This window comes from Artemia franciscana, chromosome 21 (assembly GCF_032884065.1).
Source record: "Artemia franciscana chromosome 21, ASM3288406v1, whole genome shotgun sequence".
Taxonomy (NCBI): Eukaryota; Metazoa; Arthropoda; class Branchiopoda; order Anostraca; family Artemiidae; genus Artemia; species Artemia franciscana.
Genome location: NC_088883.1, coordinates 3,416,877 through 3,435,745, shown reverse-complemented (window position 1 = coordinate 3,435,745; position 18,869 = coordinate 3,416,877). Strand labels below are relative to the sequence as shown.

The 18,869-nt window shown below is 34.4% G+C and overlaps 1 protein-coding gene across 1 annotated transcript in view; it reads left to right on the top strand.

Moving 5' to 3' along the window:
* LOC136040606 (uncharacterized) overlaps positions 1-18,869 on the top strand; it is a 138,565-nt gene that overhangs the window by 99,121 nt on the left and 20,575 nt on the right. The window contains exon 4 of the mRNA XM_065724867.1: positions 17,650-17,723. Coding sequence (XP_065580939.1) covers positions 17,650-17,723 — 74 coding nt within the window. The remainder of the gene's footprint in view (positions 1-17,649; positions 17,724-18,869) is intronic.

Below are 18,869 nucleotides of genomic sequence, written 5' to 3'. Positions count from 1 at the left end.
ACCTATATATATATATATATATATATATATATATATATATATATATATATATATATATATATATATATATATATATATATATATATATATATATATATATATATATATATATATATATATATATACATATATATATATATACATACTAGCTGTTGGGGTGGCGCTTCGCGCCACCCCAACACCTAGTTGGTGGGGGCGCTTCGCGCCCCCCCCAAGCCCCCCCGCGCGCGTAAGTCGTTACGCGCCATAATAGTTACGCGCCATTGTAGTTGTGTCCCTATGTCCCACCTGTGAATATAGATAGATATATATATATATGGTTTTAACTACGTAAAACTTGCGAATATACAACATTCTTTGCTGTCCCATTGTCTTTGCATATAAATAGATTGTCAGGTTTACCGACTCTTGAACATGCAACATATAATGGTCCATGGGAAAACAATCTGTATTCAGATCTATACCTCATGATTCTAATGATTGCCCTTGAGCTTTGTTGATGGTGATTGCTAATCGACCATTCCCTGTCCCGGTGTCCCGGTCGTCATTTACATCCCCCTGTTTCCTCCGGTGTCCCCGTTGTAGTTGTGTCCCTGTGTCCCGGTCGTCATTTATATTCCCTGTGTCCCGGTCGTCATTTGTATCCCGGTGTCCCGGTCTGTATATACATTCGTTTTTTAGTTTTGTTTTTCTCCTTTATTTTTTTCCTTTTTTTTTCTTTTTTAGCTTATTTAGATTTTTAGATTTTTTAGTTTTTTTATTAGTTTTTAGTTTTTTTTTCTTTTTAGTTTTTTTGTCCCGGTCGTCATTTATATCCCCCTGTTTCCCCCGGTGTCCCCGTTGTAGTTGTGTCCCTGTGTCCCGGTCGTCATTTATATTCCCTCTGTCCCGGTCGTCATTTGTATCCCGGTGTACCGGTCTGTATATACATTCGTTTTTTAGTTTTGTTTTTCTCCTTTATTTTTTTCCTTTTTTTTTCTTTTTTAGTTTATTTAGATTTTTAGATTTTTTAGTTTTTTTATTAGTTTTTAGTTTTTTTTTCTTTTTAGTTTTTTTGTAGTTTTTACCTTCTTTTTAGTTTTGTTAATTTTTTTTTTTACTTATGTCCTGGTCGTCATTTATACTCCCTATGTCCCGGTGCTTTGTTGATTGCTAATCGAACATTCCTTTTGTCCTGGTCGCTTTCTCTTTGAGTGTCGTCATTTATTTTTTTCTTTTTTAGTTCTTTTAGTTTTTACCTTTTTTAGTTTTTTTTAGTTTTTTAGATGAAAATTTTTTTTAGTTTTTTCCTTTTTTTCTTTTTAGTTTTTTATTGGTTTTTACCTTTATGTTAGCTTATTTTTCAGTTTTTTCCTTTTTTTATTAGTTTTTAGTTTTTTTGTAGTTTTTGCCTTTTTTTAGTTTTTTCAGTTTTTTTTTAGTTTTTTATTGGTTTTTACCTTTATTTTAGCTTATTTTTCAGTTTTTTCCTTTTTTTTAGTTTTTTTTTAGTTTTTAGTTTTTTTAGTTTTTTACCTTTTTTTAGTTTTTTTAGTTTTTTTAGTTTTTTAGCTTTTTTATTTTTTTTATTAGTTTTTAGTTTTTTTTGTAGTTTTTGCCTTTTTTTTAGTTTTTTTAGTTTTTTAGCTTTTTTATTAGTTTTTAGTTTTTTTTGTAGTTTTTGCCTTTTTTTAGTTTGACAACTTATTTTTATATATATAGATAGTTTTTTTTTTTTACTTATGTCCTGGTCGTCATTTATACTCCCTGTGTCCCGGTGCTTTGTTGATTGCTAATCGAACATTCCTTTTGTCCTGGTCGCTTTCTCTTTGAGTGTCGTCATTTATTAGTTTTTTCCTTTTTTTCTTTTTAGTTTTTTATTGGTTTTTACCTTTATTTTAGCTTATTTTTCAGTTTTTTCCTTTTTTTTATTTTTTTTTTATTTTTTATTTTTTTTTAGTTTTTTACCTTTTTTTAGTTTTTTTAGTTTTTTTAGTTTTTTAGCTTTTTTACTTTTTTTTATTAGTTTTTAGTTTTTTTTTGTAGTTTTTGCCTTTTTTTAGTTTTTTCAGTTGTTTTTTTAGTTTTTTATTGGTTTTTACCTTTATAGTTTTTTTAGTTTTTTAGCTTTTTTATTTTTTTTATTAGTTTTTAGTTTTTTTTGTAGTTTTTGCCTTTTTTTAGTTTTTTCAGTTTTGACGTCACCTGATCCAGTTTTTTCAGGTGACGTCACCTGACACATCCACACATCCACAGACAGACAACTTATTTTTATATATATAGAAGATATATAATATATACTATATAGTGTCTATATGGGCTGTGGTTATAACACATAGCATAGTAACATTTTCATTCATCGATTCTTCTCTTTTGATGTTAAGAAAATAAATAGAAACGTTACAGGTTACAGTATTTCTGTTTTCGTTGAGTCATGCATTACGCAGCTACAGAAGAGATATAATTGTAAAGGTATAGAAAACATTGGTCAATATTATTTTGCAAAGGACTAAATAAATATTATAAGAAGCTATTTTAAACTAAGACATTATAAAATAGACAATGTATTAAAATCATGGCGGGGAGAAAAGCTTTTCCTTTCCCAAAACGAACAGAAATTGCAATAAATATTCCGAGTCAAACGAGCAGAAATCAAAGCGTGTAGGGTTCAAAACCCCTATGCCCTCTCAAGGCCAGAACATAATTTGCACTTTACAGAAAAAAAGCGTTTTCACTTTTATAGCTTTAATAAATCAATATTATTGATATTTTATGGAATAAATTTCAGCATATGTATATTAAACTGACAATGCACGTTCATTTATATTTTTCTTCAGTAATTTCAAATTATGCTCGTTTTAAGTTTGACTCGAAAATTTATTGCAATTTCTGTTCGTTTTGGGTTTCATTTAGTTGTCGATGTGATTTGTGGTAGTGTCTTGGTTGTGGTAGTGCGAATGCCTTCGTCATTATCCCCAGCCTAATTCCTGATTTGAATTTTGATTACTTCCTAAGGATGTATTTACGCTAGACATTTCAATCCCACCTGAAAGAGCACACAATGGAGGAATTGGCCCTCTTTGGGTCATTTTTGAGCTAGTTATAGTAGAACATATAAGTGACCCTTTTCCGGAAATCATAGACTAAAAAAGACACTAACTTAAAATAAAAGATCTGAAAACCAGTGCTTATGTATGATACTGCTGTTTGTTTTGTTGTATAATATTTTACAAAACGTTTTAACATTATTTAGTTTAGCCAGAAAGGTCTATTGAAATTTCTGCTGCACTGAATTCACGATTGCCATATATCAATTTTTTTCAGGCCCTTCCATATTAGCTGTTTACTCCCTTCCCCTAACTTAATGCTTAGATGTAACCCAAGATCATATGCAAAAGCTTGTTGTCTTTTATTTGGCGTTATGAACATCTGCTAGTGAGAAATATGCTAACTACAAATATGGTGGAAACTTTCAAAATGAAATGGTTTTCGTTTATAAAAAGGCTATATCCAAGTCTGCGTAAGTCGGAGAACGGGCTATCCCCCTCGATTTTTTGTCCACTTAGATTTTGAAAGAAATTATTTTAGATGGAAAAATACCCCCTCCCCCACGAACTTTAATTGAAAATCATTTTGTGTATTCATAAAAAAATTAAAACACCAAATTTGCCCCTGTACAATTTGAAAGGGACATTATGTTCCCTCTCTAATTGTGGTTTGACACCATTTCCAGCCATTATTTGGGGTTGGGGTAGTTTAACCGGAAGTGACTTTGAAAACTGATACATAAAAACAATTTTTTGGGCATAAACATAGAATTGGGGTATATTGAGAAGGAGACACGTAACGAAAACAATTCTTACTTCATAATTTGCAGAAAAATTAAATCATTTTGAATGCTTTTCTGGTATATTTTTCTCCTCAAGCCCTGATGTGTAAATACATAGCCAAAATTATATATTTTTCATGCATTTTGCCATGCGTCATTCTTGTTTCAGCCTGGTTAGCAAGAAATTGCATCAACGGTGATGAAATCAAGAAAAAACGCATGAGAAGTAAATAATTTGGGTTATATATTGGCACATTTAGGGATGAGGAATGGGTAAAAAAAGTAGTGGAAATGTATTTAAGATGTGTTAATCAACGTCTTTCTTCATGTTATGAAGTTAGAATTGTTTTCTTAACTTATTTTCTTCTCAAAAGCCCCACATAACACCAACTTTTGAAAATAAAGGAATAAGAATTTTATTAGAATAGCATTTAGTTCAGAAGGACGCATAACACAGACTATTACCCTTTGTACAAAAAGACTAATAGATTTGCATTTGCTTAAATTTACACAGACGGAAGGGAGATGTGGGCTCGTAAACCCTAAAGCTCCAAAATTGTAAATTTCTTGAACATCACAATTAAATTATCAGACCTTTTTCAACAATGGCCCCCTCCCCTCGCCCGCAAACGAAAGTCAATTGTGAATTTCTGTTTATAAAATTTTATAGTATACAATTCCTCATTATTTTAGTATTTAACCTTTTAACTGCAAATAAAAAAAAACAACTAATTATTATCGCTAATGGCTAAAAAAATCTCTAAGTGAAATTTGTCGATGAAACCTTTTAGCATGTCTGTTATTTAAGAATTAACGACGCTTCTTGACTACTAAGGTCCCTGCGTCGGCCCTGCAGTGCATTCCTGCAGCGTGATTCGATCTCTGGGTCCCGTATTACCAAGCTAAGGTCAAATCCACTGCGCCACCACAGGACTAATTAGCATGTCTCTCCCCCAATTGATTCTCATATTTAAAAAAAAATGGGAGAGAAAATGATGTCATAGGCCTTTTTGGAAAAAAGTACTGAAAAGGAGACAGTAAGCAATAAATAACAACATCTTTTTAGGATGGTTACAACTGAAAAAGGGTAAATTGTCTAAAGGATTAATGATTAAAAATTAATTTTTTGCAGTTTTTTGTTCAGAAAAAAACAGCTTCGGCAAGGGTCACCGATAAACTTGTACATATGTATTTTGAAAAACTGCAAATTTAGACTGCTTTTACTGTTCCAGTTTTTATTTTTTTTTTTTTTCATAGGAAATGTATAGCCTGAACGCGGTATTACCTCACTAGGCAATAACGGGCCGTTTTGAAAATCCAGGGATAAAACGATTCTGCTTGTAGTTCCATCCCATATAAATTGCCCTTTTCTATCATATCAGAAGTTAGTTGAGCAGAACTAGCTATAAAGAAATAAGCTAAGAGAAACTATGGTGCTCATCACATGAATAATTTTTTGAGGAATTTGATGATAAATAAAAATTTTGATGAGGTGTAAAAAATATTATTAGGTTATATTTTATTGAGAGCCTTTATTAAGATAAGACCACATTTTATTTATATTTCATCGGATTATATGCGAATATACAAGTTAATTCGTGAAATTTGGATATAACAAGAGCTAAGCGCTCAAATGGCACTTCTAACGAGGTCGGAAGAGCCAAGAGCTCATATGGTATGAGCTCTAGCGAAATTCTAAGAATCAGTAGATTGATTTAAAAGGAAAATCAGAGGCTTAATGCCGGTCGGGATTTAAAACTAGAGCTCTGAGTCACGAAATCCTTCTAAATATCAAAACTCGTTTAGATCCGATCACCCACTCGTAAGTTAAAAATACCTCAATTTTTCTAATTTTTCGCCCCCTTCAGTCCCCCAGATGGTCGAACCGGGGAAAGCGACTTTATCAATTCAATTTTTGCAGCTCCCTGACACGCCTACCAATTTTCATCGTCCTAGCATGCCCAGAAGCACCAAACTTGCCAAAGCACTGAACCCCACCCCCTAACTCCCCCAAAGAGAGCGGTCCCAGTTCAGCTACGTCAATCACGTATCTACGACATTTGCTTATTCTACCCATCAAGTTTCATCCCTTTCTCTCCACTCTAAGCGTTTTCCAATATTTCCGGTTTCCCCTTCCAACTCCCCCTAATGTCAACAGATCTGGTCGGGATTTGAAATAAGAGCTCTGCGACATGCGTTTCTTCTTAATATTAAATTTCATTAACATCCGGTCACCCGTTCTTAAGTTAAAAATACCTCAATTTTTCTAAATTAATAGCCCCCAACTCCCCCAAAAAGAGCAGATCCGTCCCGGTTATGTCAATCACATATCTAGGACTTGCGTAAACAATTTCACATAATTTTGAACCGAGACAGAAAAGTGCTCTACTTCTTAATTAACCACTACCTGGAGTTAAGACTGGGAGGGAATACTAAGTCTTTCTACTAACCTTATAAAGGTTCAAGTTCAACCGTTCAACAATTGTTTTATGAACAAGTAATTGAAAGTCTGCAAGTCACCTCGGTTTTGCTTATAAATAAATTGGCTTTTGAGGAAACTAAATAGCCTAACTGAAATTTTGCTTGAGTGGAAAAAATAATGTAAAGAATTTTAGCATATAATTTACTATTTACCATATTATATTGTAAAATATTTTAATCATAAAATATCTTGAAAACAGTAACTTTTTAGTCGAAAATGGGTTTTAAAAACTAAAAAGCTTTTCAGATTTTGCCATTGATTGCCGAACTATTTTCCCATATTAAACCATTCAAGATCGAATTCTTGTAAAATCGTCTCTTTTTGTGGGAACTATTTTGTTTAACTAATAAATTGACACTATTGCTGAATAAAAAAAAGTTTCTCCTATCGAAGGACAAAATGTAAATTAGCTTAAGTCTTAATTCATTAGTATCATTAAATACAAAAATCAGTTTTCAAATAAAAGTACAGGAAAAGCCCAATTGTTTTTTTAAATTTTGGGATTCAGCAAGGGATTAGGGGATTCAAAACACAGATTAAGGAACACGCGTCAATAGCTGTGTTTGTATTTGTCACAAAATCCTTTCGACAATATCATTTGAAACAGTCCTTGACATCAAAACTACCACTACCGACGACTTCAATAAATTTGGTATTTCATTATGTCGTTTAGGCGGTTCGAAACGATTCTGAAAGCCCGATAGGTATGATTCGTATTTTTTGAAATCACTTGATGCACACACAAAGAAAAAGACAATTTTTAATTTCATTTATGTGGGTACTTTCAGTTTCTGGTGATTTTTAGTTATATTTTCTTAAACCAAGCAGAGCTTTCTCGACAACCTCATGTATCTTGCAAGATAAATTTGGCTACTTCCCCCTCCATACCCCTTCCCCCTAGTATTATTCTGTCTCCATACATTATTTTAGGTATACATTTTTCTTCGATTCCAAAATGGCATGACACGTATATAAGCTTAACTATAGTATCTATATAATATATCTATATATAATATATAATATAGTATCTATATAATATAGTATCTATCTATATAATATAGTATCTATATAAGCTTAACTATGAATATGAAGGATCAAAATTTGAAAAAGGAGTCGCCATTGATTTTTGCAAAGATTTTGAAAAAATCTGGATAATAGGATTAAACCAGGATTCAAAATAAACTAGACATCCGTTGCCTGTGCAACGGGAAGTGTTGCAGCAACTGTGCCCTGTTCCTTAGGGCACAGTTGCGGAGCAACACGTGCAACTGTGCCCTACGGGCACGTCTTATAGTTTTCTGCTTAACTTTTGATGGTCTAAACTAGGAAATATAAAACAAACCAAATTCACCAAAAAATTTAAATTGCCCCGAGGGCATGACAAAACTTCCAAATAGAAAACCCAAAGAAGGAATTTTATTTCGGAGAAACTATTGTAAGCTCCAGTTGTTAGGAGATCGAGACCTGTCGAACCGCGTTGGAAAAAAAAAATTCTAGATGGTCCAGAACAGAAGTTACCTCTAGAACGTCGAAACTTCGGAAATTATTTCTTAGAGAACGAAGCAACTTGGTATATAGAACACTTCACTTCTTCTTGCATACTTTTCATAGCACTACTCGATAAAAATATAAGAAACATCAAAATCTGAAAATTTGAGAAAGTTCAAAAAAAAATCGGAACGAGATGGACTTTTCCGGAATTATTTCCGGGAAATCTGTAAGAGCTACGGAATTTTGTGCTCCTGTTCTCGAAGAGACAAATGAAAGTTCTACATGAGTTCAGCATAACTGTATTTCTAACAAGTTTATTTCCGAAGCTAGGGTCGTCTTAACTTGACGCCAAACATCGAACGCACAGTTTCTAAGAAAAAAACCGTTTTATTTTTTTTTTATGGAAAACTGTTAGAAATTTTGGGAACTTCTCTGGAACTTTTTTACTCTGTTTCACGTTTCCCTTCCCTCTGAAAAATCTCAAATTTTTAACTCTTACCACTTCAGAGCTACAGGTCGCTGATCACGGTGAAAAAAAAAAAAAAAAAACTACGAAAGCAGTAGTGTTGCTCCGCAACACAACTAAGAACGAGTCATGGGAGAGGTGGATTTTATGTATAGCTATTAAGTAATTTGGCTCTCAGAATCTTCTACAGGATTAATTTACAAAACTACGCATATAATTCGTCAATATTTTAATGGAATCGAGTAACTGTTTATTAGATATTTGTGCGGCCTTGGGCTTCAAGTATCCATTGTGTAGCGTCACAGGGTTGTTTTCTGGACTGAAGATTAGTGATTGACTGGAAGCTGCCAACAAAGAGATTGCCGCGTGAGCGTCAGTCATTATGTCGCTTAGGCAGTTGGAAACAACTCCGAAAGCCTGATAAGTTTGACTCATCTTCTTTGGAACTACTTGAAACATACATGAAAAGAATAATTTGATTTAGATAGAAAATTTCAATTTTTGTTAATTTGCAGTCATAATTTCTTTCACCAAGTAATGATTTCTTGACGTCCTTAAATAATAATAGGCCTAATATCTTGCAAGATAAATTTGGCTTCCTTTTTTTGTGCCTCTTATTTAACAAACACAAATTATTTCTGACGGCCAAGGTATGCATAGTTCAATTTCACATAGGTTATCAACACTTTACATTTTCAGCTTGAGTGTGAATCTCTTTCCTACCTCACAGTTTAACATAATGAAATTCCTCATTTCATATCAAACAGTTCGTGGTAAACAGTAACGTGGTAAAGTAAGGAACAACTTGGTTCAATAGTAACCGAAATTCTAAAAAAGAAGAATTTTTAACATCAATAGATCAAACAGTTCGTGGTAACGAACTGTAGTAAGGAGCGACCCGGCTCAATAGTTACCGAAACTCTAAAACCGGAATTTTTATAACAATCGTTACATCAAAAGAATTGTATTTTGATGCTGATTTTAAATATATAAAGTTTGCTAAGTTTAGACTTACCTATCAAAAGTTACGAGCCTGAGAAAATTTGCCTTATTTTAGAAAATAGGAGGAAACACCCCTTAAGTCATTGCATCTTAACGAAAATCAAACCGTCAGATTCAGCGTATCAGAGAACACTACAGTAGAAGTTTCAAGCATCTATCTACAAAAATGTGGAATGTTGCATTTTTTGCCACAAGACATATCAGGGATGCGTGTTTATTTGTTTTTGTTTTTTCAGGGGTGATCGTTACGTAAGCTAATTCGTAAGTTTCGTAACGAAAATCATCTTAACGAAAATCACACCGTCAGATTCAGCGTATCAGAGAACACTACAGTAGAAGCTTCAAGCATCTATCTACAAAAATGTGGAATGTTGCATTTTTTGCCACAAGACATATCAGGGATGCGTGTTTATTTATTTTTTTTTCAGGGGTGATCGTATCAACCCATTGGTCCTAATATGTCGTGTGAGGGCTCATTCTAACGGAAATGAAAAGTTCTAGTGCCCTTTTTAAGTGACTAAAAAAATTGAAGGGCACCTAGGCCCCCTCCCACGCTCATTTTTCCCAAAGTCACCGGATCAAAACTCTGAGATAGCCATTTTATTCAACATAGTCGAAAAACCTAACACCTTTGTCTTTGCGGACGACTTACTCCCCCACAGTCCCCGTGGGAGGGGCTGCAAGTTACAAACTTTGACCAGTGTTTACACAAAGCAATGGTTGTTGGGAAGTGTACAGATGCTTTCAGGGGGATTTTTTTGGTTGGGGGAGGGGTTGAGTGGAAGGGGTTATGCGGGGGGATCTTTCCATGGAGGTATTCGTCATGGAGGAAGAAAATTTTTCATGAAGGATGCGCAGCATTTTTTAGTATTTTTTTGAAGAACAATGAAAAAATAAAAATGAAAAAGTTTTTTCAACTGAAAGTAAGGACGAGCATTAAAACTTAAATCGAACAAGAATTATTGCGCATATGAGGGGTTCACCTCCTCCTAATACCTTGCTCTTTACGCTGAAGTAACTTTATTAATTTCAACTATTTATTCTACGGCCTTTGTGATTTAGGGGTCATTCTTAAGGAATTGGGAGAAAATTAAAGCTTTAGTGTAAAGAGCGAGATATTGACGAGGTGGTGAATTCCCTCATATACGTTATAAAAACATACGAATATAGAAGTTCGTTACGTAAGCTAATTCGTAAGTTTCGTAACGAAAATCATCTTAACGAAAATCACACCGTCAGATTCAGCGTTTCAGAGAACACTACAGTAGAAGCTTCAAGCATCTATCTACAAAAATGTGGAATGTTGCATTTTTTGCCACAAGACATATCAGGGATGCGTGTTTATTTGTTTTTTTTTCAGGGGTGATCGTATCAACCCATTGGTCCTAATATGTCGTGTGAGGGCTCATTCTAACGGAAATGAAAAGTTCTAGTGCCCTTTTTAAGTGACTAAAAAAATTGAAGGGCACCTAGGCCCCCTCTCATGCTCATTTTTCCCAAAGTCACCGGATCAAAATTCTGAGATAACCATTTTATTCAGCATAGTCGAAAAACCTAATACCTTTGTCTTTGGGGACGACTTACTCCCCCACAGTCCCCGTGGGAGGGGCTGAAAGTTACAAACTTTGACCAGTGTTTACACAAAGCAATGGTTGTTGGGAAGTGTATAGATGCTTTCAGGGGGGATTTTTTTGGTTGGGGGAGGGGTTGAGTGGAAGGGGTTATGCGGGGGGATCTTTCCATGGAGGTATTCGTCATGGAGGAAGAAAATTTTTCATGAAGGATGCGCAGCATTATTTAGTATTTTTTTGAAGAACAATGAAAAAATAAAAATGAAAAAGTTTTTTCAAATGAAAGTAAGGACGAGCATTAAAACTTAAATCGAACAGAAATTATTGCGCATATGAGGGGTTCACCTCCTCCTAATACTTTGCTCTTTACGCTGAAGTAACTTTATTAATTTCAACTATTTATTCTACGGCCTTTGTGATTCAGGGTCCTTCTTAAGGAATTGAAAGAAAATTAAAGCTTTAGTGTAAAGAGCGAGGTATTGACGGGGTGGTGAATTCCCTCATATACGTTATAAAAACATACGAATATAGAAGTTCGTTACGTAAGCTAATTAGTAAGTTTCGTATATTTTCACTAATAAAAACGTTCGTAAAAAATTAAAAGTTCTAGTTGCTTTTTTAAATAACCTAAAAATTGGAGGGTAACTAAGCCTACTCTCCCGCTCTTTTTTTTCTCAAAATTGTCCGATCAAAACTATGAGAAAGCCATTTAGCCATAAAAATAAATTAATAAGCAAATTTCATTTTAATTATTCATGTGCAGAGAGCCAAAACCAAGACATACCTTATTTTAAAAACGTTCAGAAATTAAATAAAAAAAAACAAGTTTTTTTAACTGAAAGCAAGGAGCGATATTGAAATTTAAAACGAACAGAAATTACTCCGTATATAAAAGGGGCTGTTCCCTCCTCAACGCCCCGCTCTTTACGCTAAAGTTTTTTACTGTTTTAAAAAGTAGAGTTTAGAGAAAGAGTCAAACTTTAGCCTAAAGAGTGGGGCATTGAGGATGGAACAACCCCTTTTATATACGGAGTAATCTCTGTTCGTCTTAAGTTTTAATATCGCTCCTTATTTTCAGTTAAAAAAACTTGTTTCTTTTATCAAAGGAATCAGCTTATTTTGCTGATTCAAAATACATAACATCAATTTCAGTGTTACCCATTGCCTGAAAATTTGTTTGATTTTTAAATAGGGGGGAAACAACCCCTAAACCAAAGGAATCTTAATGAAAATAACACGATCGAATTCAGCGTACCAGAGAATCCTACCGTAGAAGTTTCAAGCTTCTATCTGCAAAAATGTGGAATTTTTCTATTTTTGTCCTTTTTTTTTTTTTTTAGCGGTGATTGTATCAAAATAATGGTCCTAGAAGATCGAGAGTGGGTGAATTCGAACAGAAATCAAAAGCTCTAGCGCCCTTTTGAAGTGGCCAAAAAGATTGGAGAGCAACTGGGACCCCTCTTACGCCCATTCCCCCCCCCCGAAATTATCTGTTCAAAATTTTGAGATAGCCATTTTGTTAGTAGAGTGAAAGATCGAATAATTATGTCTTTAGGTCAAAAATGCCCCCCCCCCACAGTTTGTGGGGAGAGGCCTGCAAGTTAAGAAATTCAGTCTGTTTAAGCATTTCAGTCTGTTTAAGGCGCTGCATCATGGGCCGGAGAACTGCATTTATGTGACAAGCAAAAGCCCATTCTTCCAGGGCGTGAATTTAGTCTGCCAAGGATGTGCTGTGGCCCCACAACTTGTAGACTATTTTATGATAAAGATCACTTCGCGCGCCAGATCTGGGCCAAAGGATAGGAATCGTTTCATCTTGGACGTTCGGTTTGCTGATGATTGGGCATTTTGGCTCGTCCGATGGAACAATGCTGGAAGTGCTTCAGAAAAAGAAGGGTTGACGAAAGCTGGACCACAGATAATCGAGATAAAACCAAAACACGACGGCTTATCCATCTGATCTTTCTAGGTGTTCATTAGCTAACCTGGATACCGCCACTAGCATTGAAGTTGTTAAAAAATTACCTACCTAGGCTCTGTAATTTCTGCTGGTGGCTATACTCTGTGTGAGCTCCAAGCGAGAATTTTAAGGCCTCTTCTGCCATGCGCGGACTGATCCTTGACCATTTATGGAAACCCAACATCAGCCATACAACGCAACTGTGTATTTTTCCACACCCTCGTCGGCTGTGTGATGTTTTACAGAGCTGAGACTTGACAAACATCAGTCGTTGCTCTCAAGACCATCGATTTATTTCAGTCAAAAAGCCTGAGGAGGGTTGAAGTTCTGCGATGGTTCGACTTTGTCATCATCGAGAACTGGCAGCAGCTCACTAACTAGCCTCGCTTTTCGATTGAAATAACTAAAACAAACTTAAAATTGCTTGAGAACCTGGATTCCAATGCCTCTAGTACTACCCGTAAATAACATCTGTGAAGTCAGGCAGGATATTTTAGTGCCTCGCGATGGCAAACATCATACTTGGCGAAACACATGTAGTCGCTGTGGGCCGAAGTGGAGAAATATCTCTACGCTGAGCAGCGCCTGGCAGGAGATGTAAGTCAAGACAAGGAGTAAAAAAATGATGTCAGACTAAATATCACGTGCAGATGAATAAAAGCTTCACTAAAAAGAGGGACCCGGAGGGTTTTTTGCAGATGAGTTTCTCATCTGCAAATTTTCGCATCTATTAATTTTTTCTTGTACCTTCAATTATTCAATTATTGAATCAACAGATCCAATTTAATCGCTGAACTTAACTCATCGGTAAACAAGAAAATGATGAAAGTGATTTTACGTGCACCAGTTCCTTTTTTGAGGAGGGGGGGGAATCCAAAAAATAAGATCACAACAAGCCAAGCTTCTTATCGCAATTTATCTGTAGCCCTAGATGTCCCTTCCCTTATTGGTGGGAGATTCTTATTGGGATTTCTTCTTTTTACTTGCCCAGGAATTTGTTATAGATGGTCTATCCCTGTTCTAGGAGCGTTACTGAAAATAATAATATGTAAATTAAATACTTTTATTGTATTTTATTTTTTTGGAGGGGGAGGAGCTCGCTCCATCAGTGATATGTGGCAGATCTATTCGTATCTAAAAACAGTGATTTTCAAAAAAAAATCTTTCAAAATTATTTCAAAAGTAAGAAGATTTAGGGTATTATCACACTTTGGTCAACATTGCCGGTTAAAATAAAAAGTTAAATAAGCAAGACTTATTGGTTAAGTTTTTCATTGCTTTTGTCCGTAAAAATTCTAATATTAACAATCTTTTGATCACCAAAGACAGCTTCACCTTTAACGGAATGTAATTTCTTCTTAAGCTTTTTGGTTTCATTTATTTTTAGCTTTTTGATGATCTTTTTATTCTTTTTCTTTTTTTCGTTTTCTTTTTTTATTCTTAAATATGACACCCCTTGCTACCAATTTTTTTTTTTATTTCATTTTTTTGGAGGGGGAGGAGCTCGACCATCTATAACAAATTCCCGGGCAAATAAAAAGAAGAAATCCCAATAAGAATCTCCCACCAATAAGGGAAGGGACATCTAGGGCTACAGATAAATTGCGATAAGAAACTTGGCTTGTTGTGAGCTTATTTTTTGGATTCCCCCCGGATCGAGATCTTCTTCATACAAAAATCGAATTTCCGATTTTTCCTGTTTTTTTTTTTTTTAAGAATATTTGGGTGTTCAAGTTTCTTTATAATGAATTCAAATAATAAAATCTCATTGTCACTGTCCTTTGTATTTAGAAGCTACATAAATCTGTCTACCATGTTGTCTTTAGGTCACAAAAAGGCTTAAGCAAGAAAGCAGTGAAAAACAGTGAAACTGAGAAACTCGAACCGTGAATAATACAGTGTAAAAAAGGTTCAACCTAAAAAGTAAAAGAACAATTTCCCTTATGTCATAGGACTAGGTCGAAAATATAAAGACGATGTTTAAACTAAAAAGCTATGATTACTAAAACTAAAAAGAATAAAAAACTAAAAATGCTCTAGACATATCGTCTTATATCAATTACAAAGCAGTCATTGATATAAGACGAACTTATTGAAAAATAGGTTCAACCTAAAAAGTAAAAGAAAATTTCCTTATGTCATAGGACTAGGTCGAAAATAGAAAGACGGTGTTTAAAACTAAAAAGCTACGATTACTAAAACCAAAAAGATTAAGAAACTAAAAATGGTCTAGAGATATCGTCTTATATCAATGACAGAGCAGTTATTCTGCTCTGTCATTATAGCATATATATTACCAAACGAGTTTAGATTCACATATTACTTAACCAGTAAAAATTTAAAATCAACATAAACAATATATTTAGAATCATATATTACCGAACGACAGCAAACATATATTACTTTATCCGCTAATGTAACCTAAAGCTGTCCTTTATCAAGCTGTCTTATATCAATGACAAAGCATTTATTCCCGTTTTAATGACAAATAGATTTTCTATATCCTTTCATTATAGATCTTACATTTGACCCCCCCCCCCTAAAAAAATAAATAATGAACTATCCGATTCCACAAAAATACGCAGTTACTTTTCGGCGAAATGTCTATTTATTTTCGTAGAGGAACAAATAATCACCCGTGTTTTAACCGACAAACGCTTTTTATTTCTAAACATTTCCCGCCCAGGGAATAGAACAGCGGTATTAATTTATTTTATAATTAATTGGCACCAGTCGCTTTATCTTCTAAGGTTGCCAAGCGTTGGACGAAAGTAGTTTAGAAATTATATTTAGAAGACAAGATTTTATGAATGTATTGACCATACCAGCATACTAGGGACGGGAGGTGGGGGTAACCTTGCAAACCATGATCTAGTTTGGTGTTTTTTAGCCCATTTAAGGAAAATCCCTCTTATGCCTCTCCCAGAAAGTTAGACTGGTGCACAGGAACGTATGTAAGAGGAAGGGACTCGGTCCCCCACTTACATAGTGGGTCACTACTCTGACACTTATTCAGAGTAGCAAACATTTTTTTTACCCCCCCCCCCCCTAAAAAACGACTAAATGTGCGTATGTGTCTTTTTATGTGGATCCTGATAAAATCTTCAGTGAAAGCACGTATTCCAAATTTTATGACTACAGCCTGGGCCGTATCCAGGATTTTTTTTTTTGGGGGGGGGGTAGGTACAAATTCTTTTTGAAGAATCAAAAATTTGTTTATATCAATTTTTGTGAAGTTCTTACGACTCGGAAATATGTTGTTTTTTTTTTTTTTTGGGGGGGGGGGGTCAAACCCAAAAACCCCTGTATACAGCCTTGACTACAACAGAAATCCGTGGGCACAATTTTTACGACATGATATACGAATTGTCTTTTCTTTAACACTATTTCTGCCTTTTCCCTATCATTATTAGCGAAAAATAGAGGAATTCTCCCTAATCGAATCCATAAGCGCATGAAGGGGGGGTGAGGGGCTTTGATCCTTGTTCCTCCAACACCTGCAAAGCTCACACGTTTCTGATATCCTTATTGTATGTGTATAGTATAGATTTTTTGTCACGGAGCCCCCCCCCCCAACCCCATGTAGAATCCCCCGTATTTGAATGGCCTTGAGATGAATCGAATGTGATTAGGATGACTTCAAAAAATTATTCTTCGACAACTGTCTTAGCTAACGTATTTGCATTGATTCACCTGTCGAAATTCAAAAGGTACTAACTCCTAATCTCGTTTTTGTTGACAGGTACGATTCTAAATAAGCAATGGGTCGATGTTTAGTCACCTCTGCCGCTGAACTGATCTTCTTTTCTTCTGAAATCTAGGTGTATCTGTTCTTGCCACTCGCAAAACTTCTGGAAAATTCTTTCATGAAACACCTTTGTTTTGTTCTTGGGCTGACAAGATGATAAGCTAATTAATTAACACTTTTGTATTACTTTTAGGGGTGTATCCCTCCTTTTTCTGATATAATGCAATTTTACATATGTTAGTAGTTTTTTTTTATGAATAGCTTTAAACACAGTAAATTTTACATATTGGGAATAATTATGAATAGAAAATTATTTTTGTGCCATATATCAGGGACGGATAATGAGACAACTATTATTCTGCAGCCAAAAAAAAGTATTTTCTTGTCTTAATAATAAGTTTCATTTAAAAAAGATATATTTTTCGAAATTCGGCTAATATTGGCGTGGGTAGCTTTTTGCTTACACATGGTGACCACGAATATCTGATAGACTATAAAACATGTTATAATCGTTCGATGACTGTCTTTGCTGCACGTCTATGGTTTTGTAAAAAAAAAAAGAAAAAAAAAAAAGAATAACTCCAAATGTTGTCTTTGTTGAGAAATACCACCCAAGACAGGTCATACATTGCTTTAGTTCAACAGTTATATTTAATTGTGTAGCTTACATCCAACACTAATTTGTTCCTAACTTTGCCTGTTAAATCCATGTCTTTGTATTCTTTTCCAGACTTTGTTTAGGAAGTTCCAAGCTCTTACCTTTTCTTTGTTCAAAATTTACTGCCTTTAATCATTGGTTCAACGTATTGGTCCTCATATATTATTCGCTGGTATTTCTTCCTTCCCATGTTCTGGCCATGGAACCTGACGGGGGTGCCTTAAGCTGAAGCTGATATTTGCTATTGTTGTGGATTTATTGTTAAATAAAAGCACGCCCGAACTTGAATCAACTTGAATATTAAACATTGTTCCTGTTTAAAGATTATGATTGGTACACATTATTTGACCGTGTAGTCGTGCATCTTTGTGATTTAATATGGCTGGGGTGCGTGTCTCTGGCTTTGATCGGGCCTAACATATTTATTGGTGTCTCTTTATTTATTTATTTTTCTTCATTTCAGAGAGTCACCTTCGAGGATTTCCTACCAACGCCCACCCAAGCCAGCCCCAAAACCTGCTAAATCCATTGAATCTGGTAAGATTTATTGAATCAAAAGTATTTTAGAAATTAATATGGAAATTAATTAAAGTTAATGTGAGAATTACATACCCATTATAGACACACGTAAAACGGAGCCTCCTCCTCCCATAAAACACAAGTTTTATGGAGCCTCCTTGTAAAGTTGAAGTCCTATCTTATATTGTTAAATGGCCAATAATTGAAGGTTGAAAGCATTACCTCCGAAGGTTGAAAGTCTTGAGCATGAGTAGGATGAGTTTCACATGTCTATAGTTTTGTAAAAAAAAATAGTTGTAGGTTGGAAGCATTACATCTGAAGGTTTAAAGTCTTGAGCATACGTAGGATCACAGTTTCACATGTCTATGGTTTTGTAAGGTTTTGAGAAAGGTTTTATTTGGTTATAACTGGAGTTTTTTTTTTTCTTTTTAATCAAAAAACACTCATCTTTGGAACTAAAAGCGGGTGTGGAATATGAGGCAGGACCGGTAAACATCCCTGTGAAAGTACCACGGGTAACAACCTGTGCTTAAAAAAAAGCTTAGGGAAAGAAGCTCAGAATTAAGAATCTTTTTTACATTACCTTTCCTTGTTTCCAGAAGCCATTATTTAAAAGTATAAGAAAACGCACTATTGATCTACTGACTGACTAAATTGACAAAAATTTGTTTTAGATTTTAATCCCTAGGGATTCTAATTTCGGGTGCGAATAAATCAATTCATCTCTAATAGACATTCTTTACTAGTTAATCTTTTCAATATACAAGACCTAATTTTTAGTTTGAAATTAGTTTGAAAGCATTACATCTGAAGGTTGAAAGTCTTGAGCATAAGTAGGATGAGTTTCACAATACAGTTTTTGTGTTTGCAAATTTAGTTGATTCTGGTCTTTGGAGAATGGCATTTATCTGTGGATTCTTAACTACTTCACATTAGATGATATGCTATGCGGCAGAAACATTACAATTATAATATACACATTACAATTATAATATAATACTAATATACATATTAGTATTATATAATACTAATTATAATATACTAATTATAATATAATATACATTACAATTATAATGATTTGTATACCAGGGGACTGATCTTCGCTCGGTGATATTGTTTGTTTAATAGATGTGTTTGTAGTATGATGATTGTTCATTTTCTGT